General features: G+C 37.9%; 1 protein-coding gene across 1 annotated transcript in view; it reads right to left on the bottom strand.

Moving 5' to 3' along the window:
• Window positions 1–2,765: 2,765 nt before the first annotated feature.
• Window positions 2,766–16,833, bottom strand: part of C9 (complement C9) — a 49,431-nt gene continuing 35,363 nt past the window's right edge. Inside the window, 6 exon segments of the mRNA XM_060009557.2 lie at window positions 2,766–3,104; window positions 6,038–6,161; window positions 6,164–6,266; window positions 11,187–11,365; window positions 13,507–13,632; window positions 16,389–16,629. Of these exon segments, the coding sequence (XP_059865540.2) occupies window positions 6,064–6,161; window positions 6,164–6,266; window positions 11,187–11,365; window positions 13,507–13,632; window positions 16,389–16,629 (747 nt within the window). The 3' untranslated portion in view covers window positions 2,766–3,104; window positions 6,038–6,063.

Here is a 16,833-nt window from a genome sequence, read left to right as displayed (position 1 = left end):
AATTCCTCCTCCCATTGCCAGACCTGCAGCTTGGGTAGCCTGATGTAGGGCTCAGAACCTTCACTCCAGGTGACTTCTATGGCATAATTGTTCTCCAGTTTGTGAGTCACCCACCCAGCAGTTATGGGATTTTATTTTATTGTGATTATGCCCCTCTTACCATCTCATTGCAGCTTCTCCTTTGTCTTTGGATGTGGGGTATCTTTTTTGGTGAGTTCCAGTGTCTTCCTGTTGGTGATTGTTCAGCAGTTATTGTGACTCTGGGCTCTCACAAGAGGAAGTGAGAGCATGTCCTTCTACTCAGATATCTTGAACCAATCTCCGAAAACACCTCCTCTTAAAAAAAAAGTCATTGAACCCACTAATTATTTACAGGAGAGTACTAAGCCACTCTGCCATATACAGTTATCCTCCATTTTCAGTTTTAATCCTCTTGGCTGTCTAATGTCACAAACATTAGAGTGAAACTTGAGAAGATTTATATCAGTAACCTTGCATGATACCATAGCAACAGCTACAATTTATTGCTATTAGGCACCAAGGTTTTTATATACTTTATCTCAATGAATCAACCTAACAATTCTATGAAGGATATATTACTAACCCCGGGCATATCTCGGGGTTTAGGAGTTTAATAATTTGTCTAGTGTTAAAAAGCCACACGATTCCATTCTCTTGAACCATTTCTTAGTATAATAGGGAGTAATGAACATGAGGTGGTGGTGGAGGGGCTGGGAGAGGGTTGGTGGGCAGAAAGATAGATGGTTGTCCTACAAATTATTTATATGTGTGTGTGTGTGTGTCTGTGTGTGTGAATGTGTGGAAGAGAGGGAGAGAGAGAGAGAAGTTTTATTTTCTTTGAAAATAAATGTAAGCTGAGCCTAGTCTTTATTCACCATTTTGGGTTGATTTTCATAAATATTGGGACACTAACTCAGGAGCTTCTCTTGTGAGGTTTTTGGATGCAGTGTTCTGCTGTGTTTACAATCAAATACACACTCAAAGGGTCTTGGGGAGACCATGGTATAAAGCTGGTGTGTGTTGGCAGTGAGCAGGCATATGTCTACCAATGTCATCAGTAGAATGAATAAGCAACCTGAGTTTTACGTATAAAAAGGGAAAAGCGTAAAAATGTAGCAATTCTCTGAAGGTTTTTTTCTTATTAAGGCCGAGGAAACATGAATGCCCATCCAGCTTTCCCAGGTCCTTTGATAATGGCTGGAGCTCAGTGTAATGATCTGAATGTACGGCCTGAGCATTAGAGGACTGTTTCCCTCACACATCCCTTGCTCTTTGAATTTGTGGTGTGCCCTCTCAGAGAGCATGTGTGGGTAATACTGCACTCAGTCTGGCCAGACCAAGCTAGGACTTCCCTTCTCAGGAAACCTCAATCCCGGATGAGCCATGTAAGCCTTAGCCTCCAGGAGGTCCTCATCTCCCCCAGTTTCTGGTGATTCTTCCTCTATGCTGCTTCTTGCCGGGCAGTTTCTGGTGTCTCAGTGTTGCACCCTGCTGGAAATGCTCTACCAGATATGCCACCTTTGGAGGAAGTTGGAGAGTCTCACTGTCAACAGTGAACCTACAATCTTTCCCCCATTTACAGGAAAGGGACTCTGATAAATCATTAAGCTGACCCTCAGGAGTCTGGTCGAGGCTCAGCCATTTTCTTTTTTGACAATTTGTAATTCACAAGGATGCAAGGAATTCCCAGTAGTTACTATGGTAACTCTACCTTAATCCAGATGCTCTACATCAGAAACTCTCTCAACAGTGGATTGTCTAAGAACACACTAGAGTTCAGTATTTGTATGTATTTAACATCCTAATTCTTTCTGATTCACTCAGGTTTCTGGGGGGCAGGAAATAGGTATTTTCTTGAGCACCAATGCTATTTTATACCCTAAAGGGCCTGGCACTTTTATTATTAGAGAACTATCTCTGTGTCCTACCTTACATTAAAATACATCTCATATCCAACAACATTTTCCTTTGCTGGAAAAAAAACCTTGAAAATTAGTTTTTAAATTTTGCTTTTGAAATTATTTGTATTGTGATTTCTCAGCAATCATGTACATTCTTGAGAATTTCTGTGAAGTGAGGAAAACTAACTTAAATTTATTTATAAAGGTGTGAAAATTTTATTAATAAAAAAACAATGAGCGAATTGACATGATAATGTTGTTGACATATAATTAAATATTTATTAATTTTGATTTTGCTTTTTTCCCCTTGTACTTTGAGCCCTTCTTTTCTCCTTCCTTCTCCTTCTTCTTCTTTTAGGGTTCTCGGACCTTTTCAAAGCTCTCAGGTCTTAAGTACCATGCTATCTAATGAATAAAATTGTATAGCCAGCTCCTTTAATTAGCTCCTTATGTGGGTAGACTTAACCTTACGCAACTCATAAGGCTAGGTATTAAGTTGGATCATATGAAATCACTGGATTTGGGAGTTTGTTTTGTTTTTGGTAAAATATGACTAAATAGAGACAATTTCACATGATTTAACCTAATGGTTTTTGGTTGCAAATACAATACACTTTTCTCCTTGGAGACATAGAGTTAAATCGGAGAGCTAAGACCTAAACAAGCAGAGTTCTGTGCTTGTGGTAGGTGTTTGTCAAGTATTTGCAGAATGAATGCATGCATGTATCCAGGAATGACAGAACAAGATGCAAGGACGTAAACAAGAGCACAACTGCATGATACAGACTTGTGGTAATGGAACTGGCAGAACGTATTCATCATACAAAGAACTTTCACAATTACTTTCTTTTTAACCAACACTCTTTTTTTAATTCAATTTTGTTTTGCTAGCAAGGGATTGGCATTGGCTGTAGGAGAAAGCAGTCCTGGCATATTTCACTGCTGACTCTCTTCATTAGGGAATAAAAAATGGAAATATCATAGGAGTTTAAGGAGGAAAAGAAGCATTGTGGATCTAAGAGAGAGGAGACTTCAGAGGCTGGCAGGATTTTCATGAAGCACGTTGCTTTTCATTTGGCAGCAAGAACTATCTCTGGAAGGTCCTGATGTTTTTCTTTCCATATGATCCTAGGGAAACAAACAGCAGCTCTTTTTTTTTTTTTTTTTTTTTGGCTGGCAATACTAGGAAAAAACCAAAAGATTATCAAATCTTAGTGATTAATAGAACTTCAACTTCGGATCAATCCACCCACCCATTTATTCATCCTTTTATCTTTTTGTACCATAATGTGCGAGATACTGTCTAGGTGCTGGGAGAAGAGTGAGATTTAAGATATAAGACACATTTCCAAACTAGAGGTGATGTTCATCTTGTGTCGGGGGAGTAAGTGTGATTAGTGCTGAAAGAACAAGGGGGAAAGCACTCAGGGAGCGTAGACAGAGAACTGATGCCTGAAGATGCTGGAGGAGATTTCATCGGAGGTGTTAATTGACCTGGGTCCAGAATAGAGGTTTTTAACCCTGGCTATAAATTAGAATAACCAGAGGATTTAAAAGAAGAAAGGAAGAAAGAAGAAAGAAAAAAGAAAGAAAGAAAGAAAGAAAGAAAGAAAGAAAGAAAGAGAGAAAGAAAGAGAGAAAGGAAGAAAAAGAGAACCATGGCCTAGCAATGTCCACCACAAAGGTTCTGGTTTAATTGACTTGGGCTGGATATCTGTTTTGTTATGCTCCTCTTTTTGCCCTTTTTTAAAAAAGTTAACCAGGTAAATACAATGAGCAACTTGATTGAGAACAACTAGTCTCGAAGAAGTAGAAACACATAAGGAGAGGGAGGTTGGATTAGTTGACGGAGGAGAAAGTTGCAGAGCCTTTCACCCTGGGTAAACAGTATGCAAAAAGAAAAATGACATCTTAAGGTTTTCAACCTCATGAAGGGGGTCGGCCCAGTTTGTGTGGAAAGCTGGAACTGAACATTCTGCAGAAAGCTGGATACCTGGAAGAGCTCCCTCAACAGAAAGACTCAGCAAGAAAGGTTTCACTGTGGTCTAGTGTCGCAGCAAGGAACTCGTGGACCATCATTGGTCAGGCATGAAAAGTCAACCAGAAGATACCAGTGTTTTCAAAAAAGTGATATACATATAGGAGGAGGCACCTTGATTTTCATTATCCATAAATCCAAAATGTAGAACTCAAACCAAGACATTTACATGAAAAACTGGTGCAAAGGGATGAAAACAATGGGGCTTCCCCAGAAGCAAACAACCCTAGGAATAGCTTCACTACCCAGAGTAGACAAGGTTCCCACAGGAAACAAATTCCACTGAAGACTAGGCCTGTGATGAAAAATTCTTCAGCACTCAAGGAAGAAAAAAATGCCATGAGAATGAGTACATGCAGAAACTATATATTCTGGATCAATCTGAGAGAGACTTCTATATAAACATATTTAACATGTTCAAAGAAATAAAAACAGGAAAAATCCAGTAGGCCAGGAAAGAAAAAAATAGACTTAAAACAAAACAAAACATACAGAAATTAAATTTATTTATAATTTAATTAAAATAATTTTATAATTAAAATAATTTTTAAAAATCCTCTATAGATTGGTTAAAGGGTATAGCCTATATATACATAGCTGAAAAAAAGAACTGAATAATTAGAAGACAGAGCTGAAGAAATCACAGAAAGCTGCAGAATAGTCCACATAGAGAGAAATAGGTAAAAAACAGTGGTCTTGAGTACGGATTTTTGGAGACTACTAATGCTTTTGGGAATACAGAACAGTGGGTTGACATTTTAGATACATGAGAGACAGATATAGTATATAGGAGAAATCAATTATCCTAAAATTTCAGAGAAATCTAAACATGTATATTGTCACCATGTTGTTGAGTTTCTGTTTGCTAAGAAGGGCAAAAGACATTCTTGTAATATTAAAAATTTTGTAAAAAAATTTTTGTAGCAGTAGTTGAAAGTATGTTTGAATGATAAACTTGAGACTGTGAATCTTTATTTGAGGAAACTACATAATTGTTTCAGACATTTTGTTGTACAATAAACAATAAATGCTGGAGAGGGTGTGGAGAAAAGGGAACCCTCTTACACTGTTGGTGGGAATGTAAATTGATACAGCCACTGTGGAGAACAGTATGGAGGTTCCTTAAAAAACTACAAATAGAACTACCATATGACCCAGCAATCCCACTACTGGGCATATACCCTGAGAAAACCATTCAAAAACAGTCATGTACCAAAATGTTCATTGCAGCTCTATTTACAACAGCCCAGAGATGGAAACAACCTAAATGTCCATCATCGGATGAATGGATAAAGAAGATGTGGCACATATATACAATGGAATATTACTCAGCCATAAAAAGAAACGAAATTGAGCTATTTGTAATGAGGTGGATAGACCTAGAGTCTGTCATACAGAGTGAAGTAAGTCAGAAAGAGACAAATACCGTATGCTAACACATATATACGGAATTTAAGAAAAAAAATGTCATGAAAAACCTAGGGGTGAAACAGGAATAAAGACACAGACTTACTAGAGAATGGACTTGAGGCTATGGGGAGGGGGAAGGGTAAACTGTGACAAAGCGAGAGAGAGGCATGGACATATATACACTACTAAATGTAAAATAGATAGCTAGTGGGAAGCGGCTGCATAGCACAGGGATATCGGCTCGGTGCTTTGTGACCACCTGGAGGGGTGGGATAGGGAGGGTGGGAGGGAGGGAGACGCCAGTGGGAAGAGATCTGGGAACATATGTATATGTATAAATGATTGACTCTGTTATAAAGCAGAAACTAACACTCCATTGTAAAGCAACTATACTCCAATAAAGATGTAAAAAAAAAAGTAATACAATCATTACAATTTATTATTTGTTTATAGTTCTGTTTAGATGTAGAGGTAGATTTTTAAACTGTGTGCTAAATGACACATAAAGGCTGATTTGTCCATTTCCACTATTCATTCAATCTTTATCCTCTGTTTATATGGATAATCTAGAAGTTTAGCGCAAATTAATTCAATAGCTAGTTTTCAAATTAAATAACCCCCAAATGTATATTTTTGTCCATAATAATATCAAAGGAGTTGTTCTCACCTTCATAGATTTTCTATTTTCTGATTTCACAGGCAACTCCCTTGAACTTGTATGGGCAGGAACACAAACATTGTCCATCCAGCAGAATCACATTCCCTCCATTTTGGCACGGTTGGCATTTTCTTACACTGAATTCATTGATGTAGTCTTCAATGGCTTTTTCCAAATTTTGTTTCTTTAGGTGTGCATCTTTTACTTTCACTGGAATCAGATCATATATCGGAGACAGCTGCAGGAGAGCAAAACATTTAATTTTAGGTCTTTTTCTATAGACAGAGCTTGTGCAATATTTTTCACTAAATTATTTATTCATTGCTTCATTAATTCAACAAGGGCTTATTGAATGATTATTATTGCCAGATATGATGTTAGCTTTTAAGACTGCCAGTGATCAAAACTAGTCATGATCTCTGTAATCATGGAGATCCCATTATGGAGGTAAGGAGACTGATATTAAAATAATCATACAGACAAATTTAAAATGGAAACTGTGACTAGGTGTTATAAAGGACGGGTATATGTATTTTAACAATGAACAGTCAGGGATTTAAAGTTTTAGCAGGCTAATTTACTGACATATTGTGAATGCTTTTTGCTGGCTTTTTGCTGCCTTTTTGCTCCCTCCCCTTTTCCAGAAGGTAGGCAAGTGCTTGCGATCTCTGGTCAAAGAGGAGGTTTGTGTGTGATGCCAAGTCCAGAATGCCCCTAAAGGCAAACTCTTTACTGATTTTTTTTCTTTAAAAGCTTGAACTCATTGATAAATTTTTGTTGGGAGAAGGAGTGTGGGAAGAATGCCACCAAGGTGGGGGCATTCCTTCAGTCCAGGAAGGGGGTAGAGTTAGCATGTACCTCAAGTAGCAGAAAACCATAGCTAGATCTCTAGCAGCTATTTTGGGAAGTAGCAAAATCTTTGGAGTGTCCCTAGGGAAGGTGGCTATCAAGGAACAGGCTACAGCTTTGTCAATGACTCCGATGCTCAATCTTGGCATGGAAAGTTTGCAACCACCTGACTTCAAGTGAACTTGTAAACTTGAACAATGAGGTTATCAGGGTGACCACCATGGACTAAATACTTACATATATCGTATCTTCATTTCCCAGACAGAAGCATCAGGACAAGCAAGAGCTACCCTGAACCCCATCCAACAAATGAATGAAGGATGAATTTTCCAGCAGCATGGAAGGATGGGATCTCAATGTCAAATTTAATTATACTAAAATAAATGAAGTAAAATGATTTATTTTGTACACTTAAATTCCTGGAGTAAGATACATAGTTGCTACCATTGAATCAGGGAAGTTTGGAAAGGCTTTCCTGAGAAAATGACTATGAAGTTGAGATTTGAGGGTGTTAAGATGGAAAGATTACTCTAGTAATATAGGGCAGAATTCAAAAAATGCTTAGTTATGTTACATATAAAACACATATAGAATATACAGGGCTATGTTTTATGTACATATGTAAAACATGTATAGAAAACTTGTATCATATGCCTATTTAATGTAAGCAAATTCAATTGTGTGACTGTAAAGGTGTTTGAGTAGATAAACTGTAAGAAATTGAGACCCTTTGGTGGCACAGTACTTTGAAATAAGAGACCACAAAATTTAGAAGCAATTGGAATCGAAAGACAAGATTAAAAAATATACCACAGAACTTCCCTGGTGGCGCAGTGGTTAAGAATCCACCTGCCAATGCAGGGGACACGGGTTCGAGCCCTGGTCCGGGAAGATCCCACATGCTGCTGAGCAACTAAGCCTGTGCACCACAACTACTGAGCCTGCACTCTGGAGCCTGCGAGGCACAACTACTGAGCCCGCATGCCACAACTACTGAAGCCTGTGTGCCTAGAGCCCGTGCTCCACAGCAAGAGAAGCCACCACAATAAGTCCACGCACCACAACGAAGACCCAATGTAGCCATAAATAAATAAATTTATTAAAAAAATAGTTTTATACACACACACACACACACACACACACACACACACACACACCACAAATTCCTGCCAAAGAGTAATGATGGATTAAATAAAGTCAACTAATCCTTTTTCTGAGGACGATGAGAAAAGCTGAACAAGATAAAAGTAAAATTAAAAAATTTGCTTGAAAACCCTGGAGAACTAACAAGGTAACAAAACATTACTAGGCTAAGATCTGGGGGGAGGTAGAAGTTCAGTGAGGTGAGCCCAGTACTTCTGGGTCACCAGTCCCCTTGACACATTTCCTAAATCAGGAAGAGGCAGTCGAGGAACTAAGAGGTAGAGCAGCACATTACTGGGCTGGGGAAAAAAGGTTGGAATTCAGGACAGCAAAGGTAAAAAAGCTGTGCTTTGGGTTGGGCCCCAAAGGACTGCAGCCCTAGAAGTAAAAGGGAATTGGAATTGAGGTGGTCCTGGCAAAGACTGCAGCTGGTTTTAAAATAATCCTGAGTCATTAGGACCCCAGAGGCTTTTCAGATACAAATATGTATTTCTTTTGAAGACAATAAAAGCATCTCAGGCCTCAAGCTACTCTGATAGCAATTTTTAAAGTATAATATCCAGCCCACAATAAAAGTAACTAGGTACACAAGGAAATGAGCCAACGTGAATGAGAATCAGTAGAAATAATAGAAATGAGAAACAGAGCTTGGGAATGCCAAGATTTGAGTTATCAGATGTAAACTTTAAAACAGCTATGTTTACATAAGCATAAGAGACAAGATTAAAAATTTTAGCAGAGAACTGAAAATTATTTTTAAAAATAGAAGATTTGAAAAAAATAAACAAAGAGAATTGGAATTTGTTATTATAATATACAAATTAATGGACTGGTTAAATAGTAGATGTGACACAACTGAAGTAAAGTTAATGAATTGAAATATAGGTTAGAAGAAGATATTGACAATGAAGCATGAAGAGATACAAAGTCAGGAAATACAGAAAGACAATAGGAAACATAAAAGAGAGAGTGAGGGGATTCTTTGGTGGCGCAGTGTTTGAGAGTCCGCCTGCTGATGCAGGGGACACGGGTTCGTGCCCCGGTCCGGGAAGATTCCACATGCCGTGGAGCTGCTGGGCCTGTGAGCCATGGCCGCTGAGCCTGCATGTCCCGAGCCTGTGCTTTGCAACGGGAGAGGCCACAACAGTGAGAGGCCCGCGTACCGAAAAACAAACAAAAAAAAAAAACATAATATTTTACTATTTTTTGAACTTCTCCAAGAAGATAAATTTAAAAAGTGTTTCATGGTGGACTATCTATGGTTGCCTTCTGCTTAGGCAGAATATTGATATGAAAAGTCCAGGCTTTCAATTCATGAAGAAAGAAACATAGAGATATTTTAGATGGAATGCCCACCAATCTAAAAATCTGGGGGTCAATAGTTGACCTTAAAAATAGGATAAAACTGTATTTTGCATCCAGCCAGTAGGACTGTGCCAACAGAGTTGATGAAGGTTTTTGAATAGTTCTAGTAAATCCAGTAGTAAATCTTCAGCAGATACTTTATTGACTTGAGATTTTAAAAGTCAGCTCTAGAATATGATGGACTCTTATTAAGACCTCCTCAGAGAACAGTCTTGGATCCGTACAAGGACAGTTGAACTCCCTTTGTAGAAATGAGAAGACAAGACACTTTAGGTGTCCATCTGAACGTAAACATCCACCTAAATCAATTTTTTTCTTGTTTGTTTGTTTTGGCCATGCAGCTTGTGGGATCTTAGTTCCCTGACCAGAGATTGAACCCAGACCCTTGGCAGTGAAAGTGTGGAGTCTTAACCACTGGACCGCCAGGGAGTTCTGAATCAATTCTTTTTTTATTTAAGATCTTCTGAAACAGATTTATTTCACTGAGTTCAAGATAATGAATTTAAATATTATTTAAATATGACAAAATAAAAGGGGTCTCTTCTGATTTTAATTTTATATATGGGCATGCTAATTTGGACAACTATTTTCCTCTCTTTGTCCTAGTTTTGGGACAAAATATGTGAAGACTCTCACAGATGTGCTCGCATATTTACAACTGGGTAGATTTCCACAACCTAAAGGGAGAGTACACTACAATTTTCCTGAGTTTCTCTCTCACATAAATGAAGTAGTTTTGGTGGTTTCACTCACTCTTTAAAGACAATAATGAAGAATGAAGGAACACAATTCTCTAATAACTAGTCCTATCAAAAATGTCAACATGTTGGACTTCCCTGGCAGTCCAGTGGTTAAGACTCCACACTCCCATTGCCAGGGGCATGGGTTTGATCCCTGGTCAGGGTACTAAGATCCCGCATGCTGTGTAGTGCGACCAAAAAAAAAAAGAAAAAGTCAACATGTTTATAACTCAAGTTAATCAAAAGGAAGTAGGGGGCAATCAAAGATAAATTTGACCCAAGGGAAGAAAATTGTGAAACATACAGGGAAAATTGATAGCTATAGAAGAAAGTAGGAAAAATACTTTCTAATAATTTCAGGAACAAAACAGCAATAGAGGAAAACACATAGCCTTTATAGTTAGTTTGGGGAGAGAATGGTGAGGCTAAGTAACATTGGCATTTATATCTTTATAATTATAATGTAGCTTTTTCCCCTTAGGAATAAGCACCAAGACTGTAAAGTCCCAAAAGGTTTATAAACGGAAGACTATTATAATCAAGACACAAAAAGGAAAGGATTTCCTGACCATGAGAACTGTTCACTCTTGGTCTTATTTTCTGAGAACTTATGAACTTCCCTTTCATAAAGACCCTTGAAAAATACAATTCTCCTGTGTTGGAAGTGGTGGTATGATGTCACCTGAAGGCAAGGGACAACTGGGGCAGAAGGAAGGGAACCAACAATTTCTGTGCAACTATTTTGTACCAATCTGAGCTATAGTCTCTATACAAGGAATCACATTAAATCCTCAAATAAACATGGAGCCCTGGAGAATTCAGTGTTGCAGAAGTCAGAAAATATTACACATCTAGTGAGGAGCAGAGACTCAGACTCAGCCTGGTTGGTCTGATGCCCCCTCTGTGCCTTTCTTCTACACCATGCTTCTTTCAGGGATGGGACAGGAGTGCATTTGAATGCTCACGTCTCTTTCAGATGAAGTTAACTGTTCATCTGAACCAGCAATTACATTTAGGAAGAAAATGACAAAATCTTCCATTTGAAAATAAATATTTCTTACTTTTTGATTTATGAGCACTGGAGCGTCGTTTAAGGAAGAGGCCCAATTTACAAAGTCAGTCACATTAATCATCCTGCCTCTTCTGAGAAGCTTCTCTTCCAGTTCAGTTGCATATTTTCTTGCTCCTCCTCTTATGAATGAAATAACATCATCGATGAGGCTTTCACTCGTGACGTTTTCTAAGAAGAGAAAGAAGATATAAGTGAAGCATGTATAGTTCTGTGATATCTGATAGACATTTATTGACCCCCTTTCATAAGGTATAGTCTAGTACATTTATTGAATTTTATTTATAAATATTACTTATGTAATTTTTTTCACCCCAAATATCCAAGGGTCATTTTTATTAGTAGTCAATTATAGATTCCAATCATCTTTTTAAAGAAAATATAAATGGTATGACGCTTGAGATACACTAATAATTTAAAGTTCATCACCTAAGCACATGCACACATGGGAACACGACTCTTGAATGGATACATTTGTTGTTGCAGACTTAGCTTCATAATTATATTTTGTATAAGTTTGCTTTAAACTGTTTTAATATTATAAAAAACTTCAGAGTATAAAAAAGAATAAAGTAAAAAACATAATTTCTTTCCACCCCTATTTTTACATTATTTCTCCCTCAGTCTCTCCCAGACTAAACTGCTTTAAAAAGTTTTGGTGAATCATTTAGAGTTGTGAATTTTTTGAACTAAAAAGTAATTTCAAGGTGATTTTTGTTCATCCTTCCTTATTTCTATAGATGAGAAGACTGAGCCTCAGAGAGATGGAGTGACTAGCCCAAGGTCACACAGTAAGCTTAATGGCCAAATTTTGAAATTACGACATTTGATGGCAAGGTCAGTTTTCTTTTCATTTCATCAGTAGTTTCCAAGCATGGCCACATGTTAGTGGCTGGTATGCTTTTAAAAATATTAGGTTTTCCTCTCTTCTACTTCTCCACTATCAGCTGACCCTTTTTTTTTTTCCTACATCTTTATTGGAGTATAATTGCTTTACAATGATGTGTTAATTTCTGCTTTATAACAAAGTGAATCAGCTATACATATACATATGTCCCCGTATCTCCTCCCTCTTGCGTCTCCTTCCCACCTCCCTATCCCACCCCTCTAGGTAGACACAAAGCGCTGAGCTGATCTCCCTGTGCTCTGTGTCAGCCGACTCTTTAAATCACTCTTTAAGTGAGTCTCAAGCATTTGTATTTCTGAGAATGCTCTCAAGTATTTCTGATTAGAGTAAAAATTGAGAACTCCAGCACTACCTCATGCTTATAAATCTGCTAATGATTAGCAACAGAAGTAATATTTATATCAAAAAATTATATTTTTAAAAATGTTATGCACTGATTTATTGTTAAGGATGGATTAGGTATTTTCTTTTTTTCACCCAGTTTTATTGAGATATAATCACGTACAATACTGTATAAGTTTAAGGTGTACAGCATGATGACTTGACATACATATATATTGCAAAATGATTATCACAATAAGTTTAGTTAACATACATTACCTCATATAGTTACAAAAATTATTTTTTCCTTGTGATGAGAACATTTAGGATCTATTCTCTTAGCAGCTTTCAAATACATCACACAGCAGTGTTAACTATAGTCATCAGGTTGTACATTACATCCCCAGTACTTATTTATCTTATAACTGGAAGCTTGTACCTTTTGACCAATTGGGTGAAGGTGAATTAGGGATTTTGAGTCATGTGGAAGATTGAGTTAGGGAGATGGCTTTGGCCTTCTCCTTTCTTGATGGACACAGACAGCACTGCCACTAGGCCATTTGGAAGCTTTGTTAAAATTAGGGGAAAAAAAGAGAACTTTCCTCAAGATATTTCTCTACCATCGGGCTTCTACCATTGCCATGATAAAAATATAAATCTACAATGACCACAGTGTGAATGGCTGTATTCCCCAGAGCTGTGCAGTTCACGACCTGCACAATGATGATACCATTGAATACATGTCCCCAGGTTACTTGTGTTTATAATGGTTTGGGAACCACTGTGAAGGTAAAATAGCTTTTGGGAATTCCCTGGCAGTCCAGTGGTTAGGACTCTGTACTTTTACCACCGAGGGCCTGGGATCAGTCCCTGGCCAGTGAACTAAGATCCCACAAGCTGGTGTGGCTTGGCAAAAAAAGAAAAGAAAAAAAAAGATAAAATAGTTTTTAAGCACTTTCAGTTTGTTGTTGTTGTTGTTGTTTTTTATAAAGAGGGGAGACAACAAAGAAGGCTCATAGTGACAGGGCAGTGCTCATTGACCTTTCCTCCTTCTTTTCACCCTAGTAAGTTAGACCATACTTACGAAATTTATCACCACTCCTCTTTAAGCAATTGTCTGAATTAATATCTCCTGCGATTTCAATTCCAGCATTCAGAGATAAACCCAGATTAAACCCGAGGCATCTCTGTATATCTCTTAGTTCAACACCTGTTTAATATATTTAGTTAGAAATTATTAGATTATGTCTATCAACGTCATAAATAAATTCCAATTTTGCTATTTTGTAAGAAACTTACTTACTTGGATTCCTAGACATTATTACTGAACTCAAATGCAAGGTTATATCTGCCCTGCTTTGCCCTCATATTAGAATCTAATGGTCTCCTTTGACTTTGCTTGTCAACTTAATGGTGAAGGACCGATAAATTTACCCCTTGTTAAAAGGGACATGAGTCAGACAAGGGTGGTTATAGTCTATCCTTACCTCTAATACCATAAAAGGGAGACAATATCTAACATGTATTGAATGATTATATGCCCAGCATCATTCTAAGCATCTTGTGTAAATCAACTAATTTAATCCTCTTATTGACTTTCTGAGATAAGTTTTATTATTATCCTCATTTTACAGATGAGCATGAGGAATAACAAAGCAGTTAAGGAACCTGCTGATGGTACTCAGTTAGTAATTAGCCAAGTAGGTACTAGAAACAAGAGCTGTCTGGCTATTAAGCACTTCTCTGCATCAACTTCATAATTTGGTCATGGGATGCATCAACATCTCCTGATCCTCTTTGGAAGACTCAGTTCATCATTGAGGTAGCTAGTTTGTTGCTTTGGGCAGATGGCTTAAATATATGACACTTTATTCTGGTCCTACTAATGCTGTTTAGTAGACATTGGTCTTGGGAGCTGACTCATTGTGGTGTGTGGTTGCTCCAGTTATAATGAAGAAAAATCCCAATATTTACTCAAGTATATAATTTATTGTCTATTCTCCTGATTTAAAAGAGGAAATTATTTCTTCATTTTAAGAGTAACTTCCCAGGTCTGAGCTCATTGATCATATCAGTTTTTGCTCTTATTTATCACTTCAGATCACACACACACATACACACATGTATACAAACACGTGGTTGTTTGTCCTGGAAGCCAAAATGCTCTACGAAAAAGGAAAGGGAGAAGTTAAGTTAATCCCAGGATCCCATGGTGAGATGTAGAAGTAGAGATCTGAGGCATTTAGTCATTCATTCATTCAACGAGTATCTTTTGTGTACCCTCAATTACTGAGAACTTAAGAAATATCCAGTGGAATTTCCCATGGTAAAGGAGGAGGGAGGATAAAAATGGAAGATAATGCTAGAAATTCAGAATACTAGATTTCCAACCTTAACCTAAGAAGCATGAGAATTCTGATTCGAAGATGAGGATGAAAATACCTAAGTGACCCCCTAAAGCTTAGATTCTCTACCTCAGCTGTGGACCTCTCCACGACCAGACGGAGTCTGGATGCCCCAAACTGCAGGACGTGGCTTGGATCTTGGGTGTGGCAAAGCAGAGAAGTGAGAAGAATGACTTCCTCTTCAAAGACCCAGAGTCCACCTAATGATCTTTGTCTACTAAGGCCAGAAGGTAAGTAGATATAAGTAGGTAGCTCTGAGTTGTCCAAGATGAAAGATTTCAACCCATGGAGTTTTTTCACCAAAGCAACTCTTAGCCTGAAGAGTTCTTTGTGTTTTGATCACCCTTGCTGAGCCTTTCTCTTCTGATTTTCAAGTTACTCAAGACACATTCCTCTTGTGCCCCTCTCCCATGTGATATCTATCAATATAGCCTACTGGGCAGGGCTCCTAGAGACCCCATTATGCCGTCTCACTGGAATAACCTTGTGAGGCAGTATAAACCAAGAAACTTCATACTCTAGTCCCCCTGGAAATGCATCTACCGGCCCAAGACTAGACTGAGGCATCAAGAGCAACTGGTTCTGGCCATTCATATTTGTTTCATCCTTAAAGGGTTTATCCACAGTGGGGACAGTGTCAGGCTTTAAGATCAGAGCTGAATCCCATCTTTTGCTTGACACAGCCAGAGACTAAGGAGAAAGAGCCATGGAAGTGCTTTTGGCAACACTTCCTTCCCTAAGAGACACAACCCAAATCTTTGAGGGCAGAGAGAGGAGCTATGCTGGCATCTTTCACCTCTTTAAAGAGTGCTGTAACTAAGCCTTAATTAATCACAAAATAAATATTAAAACTTATTAACATAGAAACTTGGCATCTAGTTTATTCTTAAAAGGCTTTGAGGAAGTCTTTAGGTCAGGATGGTAATTCTGTAGCACATAGGCCTATCCTGTGCATATGGCAGACACTGATGATCAATCATAGACTCTTTTCCATGATTCAAGTGTGGTCAGAAACCTATTTATGGACCCAATTCAACTACCACCCCATAGTTAGAATTGTCATCATATGAGGTAAAACGAATTTTCCACTTTTGCTTTAGGCTTACATGTTGTTAGCATTGTTTCTTCCTTCCTCTCTTACAGAAAATTTAGAACATTTCCTTTCCAATTCTGAAGAATACTTTGGAAGATAATTGGCATACATATAATTGAACCAGTCTATGGATTAAGCAAGAGGTTATGTAAATGACGTCTTTTGTACTTTTCACCTTTTAAATAGTATTTCACTAAAAGCAGCACCACCAAATAATATTATATTGCAGTGCGATTTTGTGCATTTCTCAGTAGTGCTGCTGAGAAGTGCAGGGCCAAGTCATCTTGTTTGAGGTGGAAGTCAATTTGCTGTTTGATAGGATTTTAGAGGCCAAAGGGCAGGGAGAGAGTTCTCTCAAAGAAGCAGGTTACAAAACTCTAAAGCCTTTAACCATTGGAAGAGGATAACACTAGAAATAGTTGATGGTTACAACAATGTTGGAAGTTAGAACTCTATTTCTAGCTATACCTTTCTGGTTCATGGAAGTTTTATCCAAAACATATATTAGTTCATAGAGTCCTCCTAGAGTCCCAGAGCTACTGTAGTGGGTTCCATAGGTTTCCAAAAATGCAAAATATTCCCCCTTTTCATAGGTAGCTGGTAGAGCTTTTATAGAATCCAAGAAAGTTGTTGCCAGCATGACGTCCCGAGTTCTCATCACAAATCTTCCCAGCTGAATGGCTCCTTTTACATGCAGAAATATTTTTTCCTTTGTTGTAGAGCCAAAGAAAAGAAATATGAGTTTTATCACCATTATTTTGAATTCAAAAATCACAAAATTTAGAATTTCCATAGTCAATACGTTTTTAGCAGTGACCGCAAGATATCGCTTTAACCCACTTGGAATGGCAAACTTAAAATCATATCAAAACTGTTGATGAAGATGTGCAGAACCTGGAACTCTCTCACAGTG

Source organism: Delphinus delphis, chromosome 3 (genome assembly GCF_949987515.2).
Source record: "Delphinus delphis chromosome 3, mDelDel1.2, whole genome shotgun sequence".
NCBI lineage: Eukaryota > Metazoa > Chordata > Mammalia > Artiodactyla > Delphinidae > Delphinus > Delphinus delphis.
The sequence above is the reverse complement of the archived record's forward strand: the minus strand, read 5'-3'. Positions and strand labels throughout refer to the sequence as shown.